The sequence below is a fragment of the Eurytemora carolleeae genome, unplaced genomic scaffold (assembly GCF_000591075.1).
Source record: "Eurytemora carolleeae unplaced genomic scaffold, Eaff_2.0 scaffold1292, whole genome shotgun sequence".
In the NCBI taxonomy this organism is placed as follows: Eukaryota; Metazoa; Arthropoda; class Copepoda; order Calanoida; family Temoridae; genus Eurytemora; species Eurytemora carolleeae.
Genome location: NW_019397177.1, coordinates 43,339 through 56,985, shown reverse-complemented (window position 1 = coordinate 56,985; position 13,647 = coordinate 43,339). Strand labels below are relative to the sequence as shown.

At 32.6% G+C, this 13,647-nt stretch overlaps 2 protein-coding genes across 2 annotated transcripts; both read right to left on the bottom strand.

Annotated features, from left to right (window-relative positions):
* Positions 1-28: 28 nt before the first annotated feature.
* On the bottom strand, positions 29-11,951 carry LOC111712535 (ATP-binding cassette sub-family D member 4). Its single transcript, XM_023487181.1, has 19 exons — positions 11,932-11,951; positions 11,668-11,792; positions 11,282-11,387; positions 10,854-10,905; positions 9,941-9,981; positions 9,802-9,861; positions 9,425-9,514; positions 7,787-7,928; positions 6,643-6,702; positions 6,048-6,144; positions 5,566-5,631; positions 5,310-5,430; positions 4,312-4,490; positions 3,670-3,895; positions 3,348-3,449; positions 2,785-2,878; positions 1,154-1,336; positions 712-807; positions 29-355 (listed from the first exon to the last, which is right to left on the bottom strand). Exons 1-19 carry the CDS (start codon positions 11,949-11,951, stop codon positions 233-235), a joined length of 1,983 nt encoding a protein of 660 aa, XP_023342949.1. The 3' UTR covers positions 29-232.
* Positions 11,952-11,956: 5 nt separating this feature from the next.
* LOC111712534 (peptidyl-prolyl cis-trans isomerase NIMA-interacting 4-like) lies at positions 11,957-12,665 on the bottom strand. The gene is made up of 2 exons (XM_023487180.1): positions 12,432-12,665; positions 11,957-12,111 (listed from the first exon to the last, which is right to left on the bottom strand). Exons 1-2 carry the CDS (start codon positions 12,648-12,650, stop codon positions 11,971-11,973), a joined length of 360 nt encoding a protein of 119 aa, XP_023342948.1. The 5' UTR covers positions 12,651-12,665; the 3' UTR covers positions 11,957-11,970.
* Positions 12,666-13,647: the final 982 nt, after the last annotated feature.

The following is a 13,647-nucleotide window of genomic DNA, read 5'->3' as shown; positions in this document are numbered from 1 at the left end:
AAATAGTTCTTGGTAATATTTTAGTGCGTTTTTAAGTATTTTAAAAGTGGCCGAAATAGAACAATTTAGTTAAATAATCTGTAATACCAACTCAACACTAAATTTTCATATCAATGCAAATATCTTTGGATTGTAAATGACTAGAAAATATAATTTAATAACAAAATGCCCGACGTTTCTAATAGAATTCTAATAAACTTCACGTCGATCTAGTGGATTTTCTAGCTCAAATTTACAACAATGTTGGAGCACTCGGCCAAACTCTGTTTAGCTTTGTAGCCCCCTTATCTCCAGGTTTGTCGGATACTATGTCTTCCATTTTCCATTCTCCATCTTCTCCACTCAGATTGACAACCTAGAATTAATAAATGAAGAAATCGAGCGACACTTCATGATTTTATTATACATTTTATTTAGAAAAAGATTTTAACCAGTATCTAAAAACAAAAATAGAGAAAATGGTCCGAATCCAACAAATAAAATTTTATTTAAATATATTTAATTATTTTCTGTTTTATTTCGCTATAAAATTTAATTACCATACATTTTCTTTAACCTTTAAAAAAAAAATCTGAAAATAAGCCGCATGAAGTATTTTCCAGTGTAGGCTTCTTTTGGTCTACTTTAAAGTACCTTGGACCGGATCAGCTTATTTTGCGGATCCAACGATTTCTGGATCATAAGCCCTGCTGGTATATTCTAAATGCTTACTTGATGATGGAATTGTTTCAATGATTCCCTGTGACCGACGCTTAGCAGAGTTATTTTTCTTTCTAAACAGCAATCATACAACCGGGATTCAACATCCTAAAAGTATTCTGTTTTTTAAGTCCAGTTGAGGATGAATAAAACATTTTTTGGAAAAATGTTGAATTTTAATAGGATCTAGCCATGATAAAGTATGCAGTAACATTAAAACAACTTTTTCGGGTTTTAAGCTACTTAATGTTTTTCTTATAATTAGTTATTTTTTTCTACTTTTAAACTAAAAGCTAGATTAGACATCAGAAATATTTTTTATTATATATATAGATTATAGAACGTAACATTTTTTTTATTAAATTATCTTTAAAATCCTAATGATTATAATATCTTAATAAATATTTTTTATAATCTCTTTGACAACAACTTAATTTCTTTTTCTAATGCTGACCTGAGAAATAGCTGACGTAGCTTCATCTAGGACAGCTAGAGCAGGATCATGGTAAAGAAGACGAGTAAAGGCAAGTCTTTGCTGCTCCCCTGGAGACAACACATCATACCACGACCAATTAGGTTCAGTATCCAACCCACCACATCTATCCAGTAATCCTAAATGTATAATTTGTATCCCATTTTAAGCAACATTATTAATCTTGTTCTTTCCTGATTTTTTAAAATTTTTCTCCCAGAGTACAGTGTAAATAAATTTGTATTCGCTCTAATGGGGGCGAAAGCGATTCCAGATATTTCATGTTTGGGATTTTTTAGTGAATTCCCGGTAAAGTTGTCAATTTAATATATCCTTGGTAAATCCTGGCAAATAGTAAATATATAGTTAATTTTTAGGTAATATCGGTAAATTAATCTCTAGGTCCCATTTATATTAAGAATATCTGAGTAGAGTCTGAATCTATCGAATCTAAATATAACTACTTTTGTCACTATTTTTATTTAAACAATGTCTCCACCATATCGTTTTAATTTCTAGAGTTTTTAATATCTCCTGTCAAATTATTCCATACATTCACTAGTCCTTGAGTAAAAAAATTGGACCTCACTTCAAATCTGGACCACGAGGGAAACTAATTAAGTGAATCTGCTGTTAAACAATTTAGTCTACGTTCTCGCGTTCAAACTAAATCAAACCAAGTGTCACTTGATCCATCACATGTTCATTATTGATACACATGCAGTAGGAAATATTTTTACCGCAACAATACATTATTCAATATCCATGTCTATTTCTGTGTATACATAATCTCCTGTTTAAAGTACCAATATATATTAAGTAGTAATCTCTGTTTATTTGTCTGTATGTCCGATTATAACTCAAGAACCATTTGACATTGCATATTGGAATCATTCTAAAAAAAGGTTCAATTCATTTCCTAGAATATAGATTGAGAAAAGTAACTCGTCTTTTTTGCAGATTTTCCACATGAAACCCCTTAGCTATCTTTACTTAAATGTTTTGGTATTTTTTAACAAACAAATAAAAACAAAATTTTACAAAGAGTAAAGGTAAGGTTTTGATTTGTTACGCCAGTAAAATACATATGTAGAGTATGCTTTGGCGTTGACAGGTCAAAATAAGCTTGGCTGTACAATCGCTCAAATACTCCTTCGCGCTTAGCTTGCTCTTCCACTTGGAAATTATAAATAAGAATTTTTTTTCAGTTTTTCTTGGAAAATGGTTGACTGTGCAAGTGCATTATTTTTATTATTATTATTATCATTCAACCTACAGTCAAGGTATCATGTCCTGCAGGCTATGTTATTGTTATATTGAGCTCCAGAGTTGAGCTCCTCGTCACTTCCCCAAGTCAGCTTGGGTTTTAGTGAATCATATCCGAGTTTTTATGTTATTAGGATTCAACTTGCAACATGGAATTTATAAATACTAGCCTTAGAGGGCGCTTCGCGCCCATCTACTGAATTAATTGTGAACATGTTCTCTTTGTGGCCATCGTAAAACAAAACAAAAATAATTCGCGGATTTTCACAAAAAAAAATTCGTGGATTTTCAAAATTTTCAAAAATTTAACGAAGATCGAATTTTGATGGAGACAAATGTAAACACACAATTTTGATGAATTGAGAATATTCCTGTTCTCTAAGAGTTCCATTTGTAAAGAATGGTTTCTGAGGTAGGAAGAAGAATCTGTGTTCTAGTTCTCTACATTGAACAAATTAAAAGATTGGTTAAAAATTGTTGATTGTTAAAAAAAATTAAGAGACAAGGAAATAATCTTAAAATATCTTGGAAAAATTAGAGAAAAAAACTTGATAAAAACTGACAAAAAGAAAAAAACATTGTGGATGTCGAGATCTCCTCTTTTTATAAATCTTCAGACGAATTTAATCTTAGGTTAAAATCAGGGAAATTGTATAAACTGCAACCAATCAGTGTTGATTGTAGAAACCGAACAACCAATTAGAAGCCAGAAAGTTCAAAATTTTGGCGCGTAATCAAAGAGAGAACTCCCATTGGTCCGAAAAAAAAAGCTAAGATATCCTTAATAGAGGATTAATCAGAAAATCATAAGTGTCGTCACCGGATAAAGAGATTTAGTAATTAGGATTAAGGGTCTCCGTTACCAGAGTTTTCAGCAAAGGACTGATTTAATTATTATTTTATTCAATTCCTGTTAATGATTACTTCTCCTTGGGCTGGTTTCCAAAGACCACGAACTGCACGCAGTAAGCTTGATTTACCAGAGGAACTCGGGCCCATAATCAATAGGTTACTAAAAAAATTTAAATATGAATGCCTCAGTCAGTTTCAGAGGTTTTCCCCTCATAATTTTAATGTTGCATGTCCTTTTTGTGTAATTTCGAGGTGTGTATAAATTTAAAAAGAAAAGCTACGACTTTTAAGTAATTTTGAAATAAAGTAGAAGTTGAAAAATGCAAATGATAATAATTAAACTGAGATAAAAGCATTTAAAAAGATAGTTATTTACATACCGTCCCTTGATGAGCTTGAGATTAAGATTACGGATTAGAAGTTCGGGTTCAGAGGAAGAAGTTCGAGGAGAGAATAAACTGAACCAGAGAAATTCGAGCAAAACATCATTCATTTCTCCTCTGTCAAGATCATTGTATATTACAGGGTCTTCAAGAGTTTCCTTCAAGTTCGAGATTTGTTGTGTGTCTCCTATTTCTTCGGACGTATCAACTATGCAAACTGTTTCTTGAAAATTATATTTATCATTTACATTATAAAATCCATCTATAGATATTATATATACTTTGCTTGTCTGTCTGATTGTCTGTTAGTATTCAATAAACGTAAAAACTGCTGAACTGATCGGGTCCAAATTTTATATGGTAACTCACATGACCCCAAGGAAGGTTTATGGATGCTCAGAATTACATAAAGTTGTCTCCTAAAAAACTTTGATTTTTGAAAATTTTGAAAATTTGCGAGAAAAAAATTATTAATCCAAGGACTTCATCGTTATTGTTTTAAATTGTACGAAGAGGAAAAGCTTAAAGATGGGCCACAATAAAAAGTTAAAATAGAAAGCCAGTTTTACATATTTCAACACTTCAACAATCATTTGCTTATTGTAATTACGAATTAAAAAGTAGGTTAAATAAATATTCCTAAAGCAGATGGTTCAGAATGTTCTGTCAAAAATGTTGGAGAAGAGGGTGGGTGAGGGGATGAGCAAGATTGTGGATCGAATGGTTGAGCGGATGAAGGTGGTGTGGTAGTGCAGGTAGATGGAGACAAATCTGCTTCTTTGCCAAACTTAACCAGCCTTTCAACTAACTCACACACCCTGAAAAAAGAAGTGAACGTCGTGTCAGGTGTAAAATGTAATATGAATCGTTAAACGTCTCATGTATTGCTTCTATCATTGCATTGGATCCATTTCATGTTGATGCGGATCCGGATTCATGATCCACCCCGAATAAAATGAATCCGGCTTCATGATCCACCCCCAATAAAATGGATCCGGATTCATGATCCAACCCGAATAAAATGGATCCGGCTTCATGATCCACCCCCAATAAAATGGATCCGGATTCAGTCCCAGATAATTCAGGTCGTGAACATGTCTTCAAGAATCATCGATTTTTAAAAATGTTATTTAAAAAATGATATTACAATTTTTCCGCTTATTGTTATGATGAAACTTAATAGATCACTGAGTCCACTGAGATTAGGAAGTTTTTTGTAATCTCTTATTAGTTAACAGTTGAGATTTGAGATTAGGAAGTTTTTTGTAATCTCATATTAGTTAACAGTTGAGATTTGAGATTAGGAATTTTTTTGTAATCTCTTATTAGTTAACAGTTGAGATTTGCGTTTCAAGAGCAACAAGCTTTTTTTGTAGCTTTTGATAAATAGTTTGCACTATTGAATCGAATAAGATGTTCCGCATATTTTTGCAGATCCGGATCCGCATCCAGCAAGCCAATATGTTGCGGATCCTAAGCTCTAATTTATAAGGTGTGAAGTGTAAAGTGTAATGTGTTATGTTCGACAGTCAACTTGAATTATTTAATATGTATGTAATTGTAATTGAACCTGTTTTGTGCCTGGGTTAATAAATATCTTAAAAGAGAGATTCAGGATAAAAAATGTGAAAATGAACCTATGTGTGGATCCTGCCATGCTAGCCACGGTTCCCGTGATGGAGACCAGTTTAGTCAGCTGAGAGACGAGGTATATACACACAAATGCATTCTCAGAAATCATCTGAGATATCTCGGCACCTACAAAATTAGTTTAAAAATAACTGAAAAATGTAAGTACAGTTGGGCCCTTTTCCCTCAAAAAATCAATGTTTTTTTTTGGGGGGGGGGGGGTGGCTAATATTTTTCCAAAGTGGAAAGTGTAAAATAGTTTACCTGATAATGAATCATAAACTCCTGCAAAAATAGGCACTGAGATCACTAGGTAGGACGCTATAGCACCTGAATATGAAACCATCAGCTTAAAAATAGAATGTGTCAAAGAAAAATTATGACGAAAATAAAACTCAACCTGCCGACTTACTCAACTAAAAATTAAAACTTTTTAAGATTTGTCATGCAGTTGCAATAATCAGATATTTGAGCATGCATGATGCATTTTGCATAATTTGGGGGTTTTTTTTATAAAGAATGTGAATGATTTAATACAAAATTATTAAAATTCTACAAAATTTTTTCTTAAAGTAAAATTAAATTGTAATTAATAAAGTTTTTTTTTCAATTACAAATTATGTAGATTGGTGGTGTACACTGTACACTGTACAAAACGGTAAAAAAACATGTTACTGACATATGTGTGTGCCCAGTGTGCATATATTTCTCAACGCAACATAATAACAAAAATCAAAAATGATTACCTATATAAGCGAACATATTGACAGAAATGTCAATAATAAAGTTTCGATTGAACAGTTTTTGTTGAACTCCGCAAACTTCTGACAACTTGTTATTAACCTTAGCAACACCATTTTTGTTATTTAATTTCCAAGGAAGAATTACTTTCAGTAATAATAACAAAATTAAAAATTTAAGAATCTTTCCAAGAATTCATTATAGAATAAATATAAATAGTAAGAAGGTTCAAAAATAGTTATGGGTTTAATAGAATTACAATATTATTTTATGAAACTATTGTGTACTTTATCCTTCTTCCTCACTTCATCGTGAATTTCATAATGAACGTACTAAAAAGTAATCATCGTTCTACAAAGTTAAATTAACTGTACATTACAGCACGTGTGCTATAAAGTTTTTGGACTTAAATTTTCTCGAGACCTCGAAGGTTCTCACCTTTTTAGATTATATTTTGTCCCTCGCTAATTATAAATCTGAAAAGACTTGTTAAACCTTCTCGATAAAGAGAAAATTTCTGTCCAAAAACTTTATAACACTGGGAACCAAAATAACAATGTTATAAATAGTTGCTTTCAAATAATCATTTAAAAATGGTTCCTTAGTCAATTCAGAAGAAGCAGATCCATGAAAGGCCAAAGACTCTGCGTTACATCGCACCTAAATACGGAGGAAAAATCAGGAGAGGAAATAAACGGTCTATGAAAGCTATCGTGCATGTAAGCTATAACTGGCCAAACAGCTGACTAAATTGGCTTCCTTTTTTTTTGGGGGGGGGGGGGACCCTTGGGTACTCATGGGTTGACAAAGGCTAAAAAATTGAAGTTTTTTTTTCAAGATTTAACTTTTTTGCGAGGCACTTCATCTAATTCAGCTAATCTATAAAATAAAGCTCTTTTCTCAATTATAATATATATATGATAGTTTAGTTTTGTAGATTTGTCATCAGAGTTCCAAATAGGAGCATAGAGATGACGTCTTTATGTATCCAGCATTTTACTCATAGGTTTCTCATTCCTGCTGTTCCGGTATTTTATCATATAAGTACTTGAAAGTTTTAATATTTCCTGCTCTTTTGATATATTCTGGTAATTTGTTCCATTTCTCCGCTACTCTGTTGGTGAAGAAATTTCTTCTAACCTCAGTCCTGCATCTGGTTGTTGGTATATTTAATGCATCAGAAGATTGCCTGGCAACCCTGACTGATTCTTCTTCTGCAGTCTGGAAGAACTGTCTCCTGTCCACATCGTCGTAATTGTGCATTAGTTTGAACACTTGAATCATGTCATATCTAATCCTTCTTTCTTCTAAAGATTGAAGACAAAGCTCTTTTAGCCTATCCTCATACTCCTTGCTTTGCAGACCTGAGATCATTGTTACAGCTTTCATTTGTACTTTTTCCAGAACCAATTTGTCTCCCTCTTGCCAGGGACACCAGACAGGTACAGAAAATATTTACATATTAGCTAAAGCTGGCTAAACGGTTGGACCAAATGGGCTGACATTTCTTTGAAGAAACCCATGGGTACGAAGGGCGTTGCCCGAGGAATTTAAAAAAACACGTTAAAAAAATTCTAATTTATAAAAAAAAGTTACTAGTTTCTTTAGGCTATGTTACCTCCAAGGTAACCATGGGTTTCCTAGAAATTGTCAGCCAATTTGGTCCAGCCGTTTAGCCAGCTCTAGCTAACATATATATATGAGGGAAGAGCTTAATTATATTGAGAATAAATTTGAAATTAACCTGAACATGTTTGAACCGGAAGTCCCCCTCTCTTCTCTCCCTCTCCACAGTTATATGAACTACAGGCTTCATAAGGAACTTGTTCACAATAGTACTCACAACAAACAGAATATACATCCCTGTAGGACCAATCCAACCAGCTCTACACGATCATATTTAAATTTTGATTAAAACCTTTAATAATTATGAAGAATAGACAACCACTTTGTGTAGGAGATTAAAGAAATTGTAAGCGTAATTTCAAGTGACCCTCCATGCAAAGAGGGCCGAAAAGCCCGATTTTCAACGGTACCCTTAAAACCTATGTGTGTTTGTCGTGTACAGAGATATGTGTGTGTAAGTTACCTACACGCTTGTAGTCAGCTGAACATGCCAGTGGGCGCTGCGCTGTATTGAGTTGAGACTGACTATACGTACACAGTGCATTCACATCTTTGAATGAAGGATCACTTGAAATTACGCTTACAATCCCTTTAAGGAAACTTTATTTATTCAGAAATGTTCACTTTGAAATGACTAAATTTGCCTGAGCACATGTTTGCGTGGATTGTTGACAAACTATAAACACTTGTAGCAATTGGTTTAAATTAGTCCATGTTAATCGATCGTTTTCATAAATTAAATTATTATAATAGAATTTTATCAAATTACCACGGACAAGATTCAAAGATCGAATTTAAAGAGCCGCGTCTCAAATTTGTATTTGCTTCAATTCCTTTCTTCCATCAAAATTTGTTCTACAAAAATCAAATTATTCATGAAACTATAAATACTTGTCGTTAACTTTCCGAAACAAAATGAGGGGGGGGGGGCTTCTGAAAAACAAACACTCCTGTATAGTAAGGTCTTCACAAATGATCACTAATTTGAAAAATGGCGCACGCGATGAGCGCGGCGCGGTAACGTTCCTCATTGCACTACATACCGTGAATAATTCTTGAAAATCTTAGGTTGACAGCTTTTAGATAAACACCTCCAAAGTCTTAAAAACTGCTGAAGGAAGTAAATCCTTTTTTTTAATTAGCATGTTACATATCAATTTCTTCGTTTTCAATCAGGGAACTCAGCTCGGTTGGAATTTTTCTTAAATATTGAAAATAAATGAGTTAGGTCAAAAAAAGTTTTAAAAATTTTTCTTTTTAACTTAACTCAAGTCAATTCTTAAAAATTTTCAAAAATTTCAACGGATTTAATCTTTTTGGACAATTACGAAGAAAATGATTTGTGACATTGTGGAAGACGATGCCTGGCCGCGTTAAACTAGTTCCACAAGATTCAACAGAATGAGATAGAACGGATACGGGGCATTAGTACTGATATCATCTCTACAGTCTACACGTGCGATATCGATATTGACTCTAGTTCTGAACCCTCTAGTAATAAGTTATAAGAAATATATATACTGGAAGTTATTTATGCATTTTATTAGAGTCTGACTCACGTCCTCTATAACATGATAAATTCAAGAATTTTTTTTTGAGCTACGTAGTGCCTTTTTAAACTTTATCAGCGATGATATCCTAGAGATATTGAGCTAAAAATTTAGATTGCACATTGCAATGGGATTGGGAAAAGCTACTGCGCGCATAAATTTTCAAAAGTTGTTCATCCGTGGACACCCTAGTATTGTATAATTACCTGGTATAGGCGTCCCATGTATAGTAAGCTATTGTGAAGGGGGTAACTACCAGAGAAGAAATTATACTGCTGTAACTCTCAACTAATGAACTAAAAATGGTTTGTTTATGTTGTGATGTCTCCAAATAATAAGTATAATAGGAGAATAAAGATTATTTTATGATTACAATCAAACTTTCTTTGGTAAAATTCTTAAGTCTTCCTTTTTTAGGCTTTTTCTATGAATCGTCTTTTATTTTCTATTTTTAAGGTTTTTCTTAAGTTTTCTAGTTTTTTGGTCCTTTTTTGTTTTTTGCAAATTTGGTATTTTTTTCGTTTTTGAGATATTAAATTTACTATTTTTACGAAAATAAAAATCTTAGAAAAAAAATGCTAACCTAACATCCGAACTAATTCGCTGATCAGGATTGTCTATACTGCCATCCAACACATTCAATCTAAAATAATGTGTTGAAGACTTTAAGAATTTAAATCAAAATAGAATTTTCTGAAAAGAGAAATAAAACTTAATTTTACCTGTAGTAATTGGAGTTGGATAAGTAGAGACGGTGAAGCATCTACAATAAAGAATAAAGCATCTTGTATTTAATAGGTTTTAATGTTAAATAAAGATAGCTCAGGACCCAAAGGGAACATTTCAAAACCATCTTTTCATTTATTTTCAACAAAGATGTAATTAAAACTGGAAATTTATGAATTTTTTTAAAACCAATAGTATCCCATCATAAAATAAATTTACAGGGACCTACCTACTTCAATAGGGGGAAAAAGGGTACTAAATAAAATGCCATTAATACCTATTAACTTAATACTTTGTCAAATCAAACTATGAGCCTGGAACAACATTGATAAATAATGACAGAATATACTCAAAGAATAGCTTTGAAAAAGCAAGATAAACTTTGAACCAAGCAAATCGCTACAGCTGTTATCGCTTGAGATAAGTTACAAAAGAATTTAGATACAACACTTCTTGAAAAGAAAATAATCTATAAAAACGTTCCTGCCATAATTGTGTTTATTTCCGGACAAACGCTCAAAAAATCACTTAAAGGTAAAGAAATGATATTTACCCCAAAACGCAACAAAATGTTAACGGACCGAATATAAGTAAGAAATACAAGTAGTCTCATGAAGACGGATTATAGCCTAAACTCCCGTCAAAATAGCAAAAGAGAGGAAATGCTTTCAAATCAAGAATATTTGATTGTAATGAAGTCTGTGAAAGATTAAAATAAAAAGTAATAGCAGAAGGGTTTTTGTAACCATTTATATAGATGTATTGGGGGGTTATGATTCAGAGAGAAGAGTGTTGGCAAGAAATTGAGTAAAACTTTATAAATCAATTTTTCTATCCAATTAAAAGAAATTATGGACAAAATTGTAACTTTTCTAAAATTTCGAAATGGCAATGTTGTTTTAAATTTACCTGGCACAATGTTTGTCTCCAACCAACTTGTAAGGTTTTAGTTGTGAGAACTCTAATTAAATACAATATTTTATGCTGGTTAATGAAAATAATATTGATGATTTTTCTTATGAAAATCAAAATTGAAATTAGACACGTTTTTGTATTCAAATTAAAATAATTTTGCCTCATGCCGTGAACAATTACATGGACGAACAGTTCTAAGCAATTATTAAAAACCTTTAAGATCCCAAGAAGATAATTAAAGATTTTACAATATATTCACATATAATTTTCAAAAAAATTACTCTTGATTAAAGCTAATTTTATCAAAGAAAGTCATTTTTTCTTTCACATTAAATTTCTTTAAAATGTTAGATCTAAAAAAATATTATCAATTATTCCCTTGAATGGGATGACTATGCTATAAAATATTGAATATTAATTACCTGGCGGAAATGGTAAAGGATATTCCAATAACAATGAGAATACTGAGAATACACAGGCTCTTAAACTCTTCCAAGTTTTTGCTTCCAAGAACATTAAAGAATTTACCTGGGAGTAAATAAGTATTGGGAACTTATTCTTTAATTGGGTAGTTACAGTTTACATGTTCATGTTACATTTTAAAATTAAATTATAAAATATTATTGATGACAAAAAACAAAAATATCTTGTTTTTAAGAACAGATTGAGCAATGTAGATAACAATTAAATTGATTTCAAGGATTCAACAGGTTTTAGCTTTACACATAAGATTAAAGGGGGCAGGACAGGGAGATGCGCACTAACTTTCCAATGTTAAAAAAAAGATGAATAAATAGTGAGATTTAACCTGAAATGATTCCAACCCTGTATGCGAGAAATTGCTCTAATCCTGATGTAAGGAGAAGAAGACCAAATACTCCGGTATTAACAGAGAGCAAGCCAGGAAAGAAAACTCTGTGTAATCTCCAGAATCTGGAGATTTTAACAAAAACATTGAATTTATCTCATAACACAAATTTTCTTGGTAAACGTATCTTCTAAGCATTACGAAGTATTTGTTAATGAAATTATTTTTGTCTTCCTTTTGATGAAGAGAATATTAAAATTATACTCCTCTTCTTTCCTTGACATTTTGACTGAAAGGATAAAATTATTTCTTCCCCTCAACCATAATGATGTGGTATCCGAACTTGGTCTTGACAGGGGGGTCCGTGTAGGTTGGGTTTCCAAGGCTTGACACGGGCAAGGCAAAGGCGGCATCTTGGAAAGGTCCAACCATTGATCCGCGGGTCTGACACACAATAAAAAGAGTGTTTATTTTTCGTAATGGAAAATTGGGGGGAAAGATGAGAGGTTAATGGTTTGATAATTTCCATCAAAGTGACTATAAGCGTAATTTTAAATGACGCTTAATGGAAATATGGCAATGCCCAAAGGTGTTTATTTCTGTTAGTTTCTCCATTGCTTCTTAAAGACTTGAAATTAGGTCACTGTTGCATAGAAATCGCAAATGAAAAGCTTTCAAGGGAACCGTTTAAAATCGGGTATTGTCATCTTTGCATGGAGGGTCACTTGAAATTACGCTTACAGTCCCTTTAAATATGAACTCACCATCCAGCCTAAGGATCCTCCTGACCTCGCCTTGTCTTCACTGTACGTAGCTGCTATCTCGTTAAATTTACCCCCTGCCTTCAGCTTCTCTAGTGCCTCCAGACATCTAGAAACATATTTTATATATTTCTTAGTTCTGCATACATGTTGATTGTTGATATAAACATTTAGTATATAGTAACCTTTATACGGAAACCTAATTTTCGAGATATTTTTCATGAAACAATCATCACAAAATAAACCTTGTCCAAAATGTGATCTACCGTTTTAAGCTTTTAAAAGAGATATAGAATTTGATTTAGATTTCATTTTAATAAATAAAACCAAAACTGTGAAAGCACAGCACAAGCAGACTACTTTTTGAAAATGTGACAACTAAGAATATTGCATTTCTTATTGTTTCATTAAAAATATTTATAAAGTTAGGTTGCCGCAAACTAGTTCAGAGATCAAAGACGTTTTCAAGTCTTTCTACTTAAGGGGTGGGGGTGGGGATTGATGGGTGCAAAAGGCGTACTCTAGGAAATTATCGAAATTCCGCATTATTGAAAACATAGACCTGTATCTACGGTAATTTTCCTTTTCCCCATCCACTGAGTACATCTCCGGTCGTAGGGGATGGGTAGGTCAACCATTTGTTACATTTTTAAAAGTCAGGATTCTACGCAAAATAGTTATAATGCATTTTATCTATTCTTGAATGTTACATGAGTTACATCCAGACAAAGAAAATAAGTTTTAAAATAAAATTAGAAAATATATTTCAATTAAAAAATATATTTTCTGTCTTGTTTTAGTTGAGTTCTGATAGAAATAAATCGACTATGCGTAGAGACTAGAATTTGTTTCTACCGAATATTAAAATTTTGATGGAAGGAACCTCCTGACTAATCAGTAATCACAATTCACAAACCTGTCGCCAACTGGTACAGTAGTACAACTATATATACATCACAGTCAGTAGGGCAGGTCTAATAATATAAATGTTGTGACCGGCAGGTGAAAAGTAGTGTTTTCAGCAACAGTTTAAGAACTTAAGAAATTAAGTTATAAATGTTTTTTTTCCGTCAACTTAAACCCTAGCAAACGATACTAGTGTATTTCTTAGAGAACGATTTTTGGACCCGGCCCCCCCTCATCAACATTGTGCATGGTTATCATTGGTCAAATGGCCCAACGCCTGGCTCCCTAGCCCGTCCTAGCCGCGGCGCTCGGC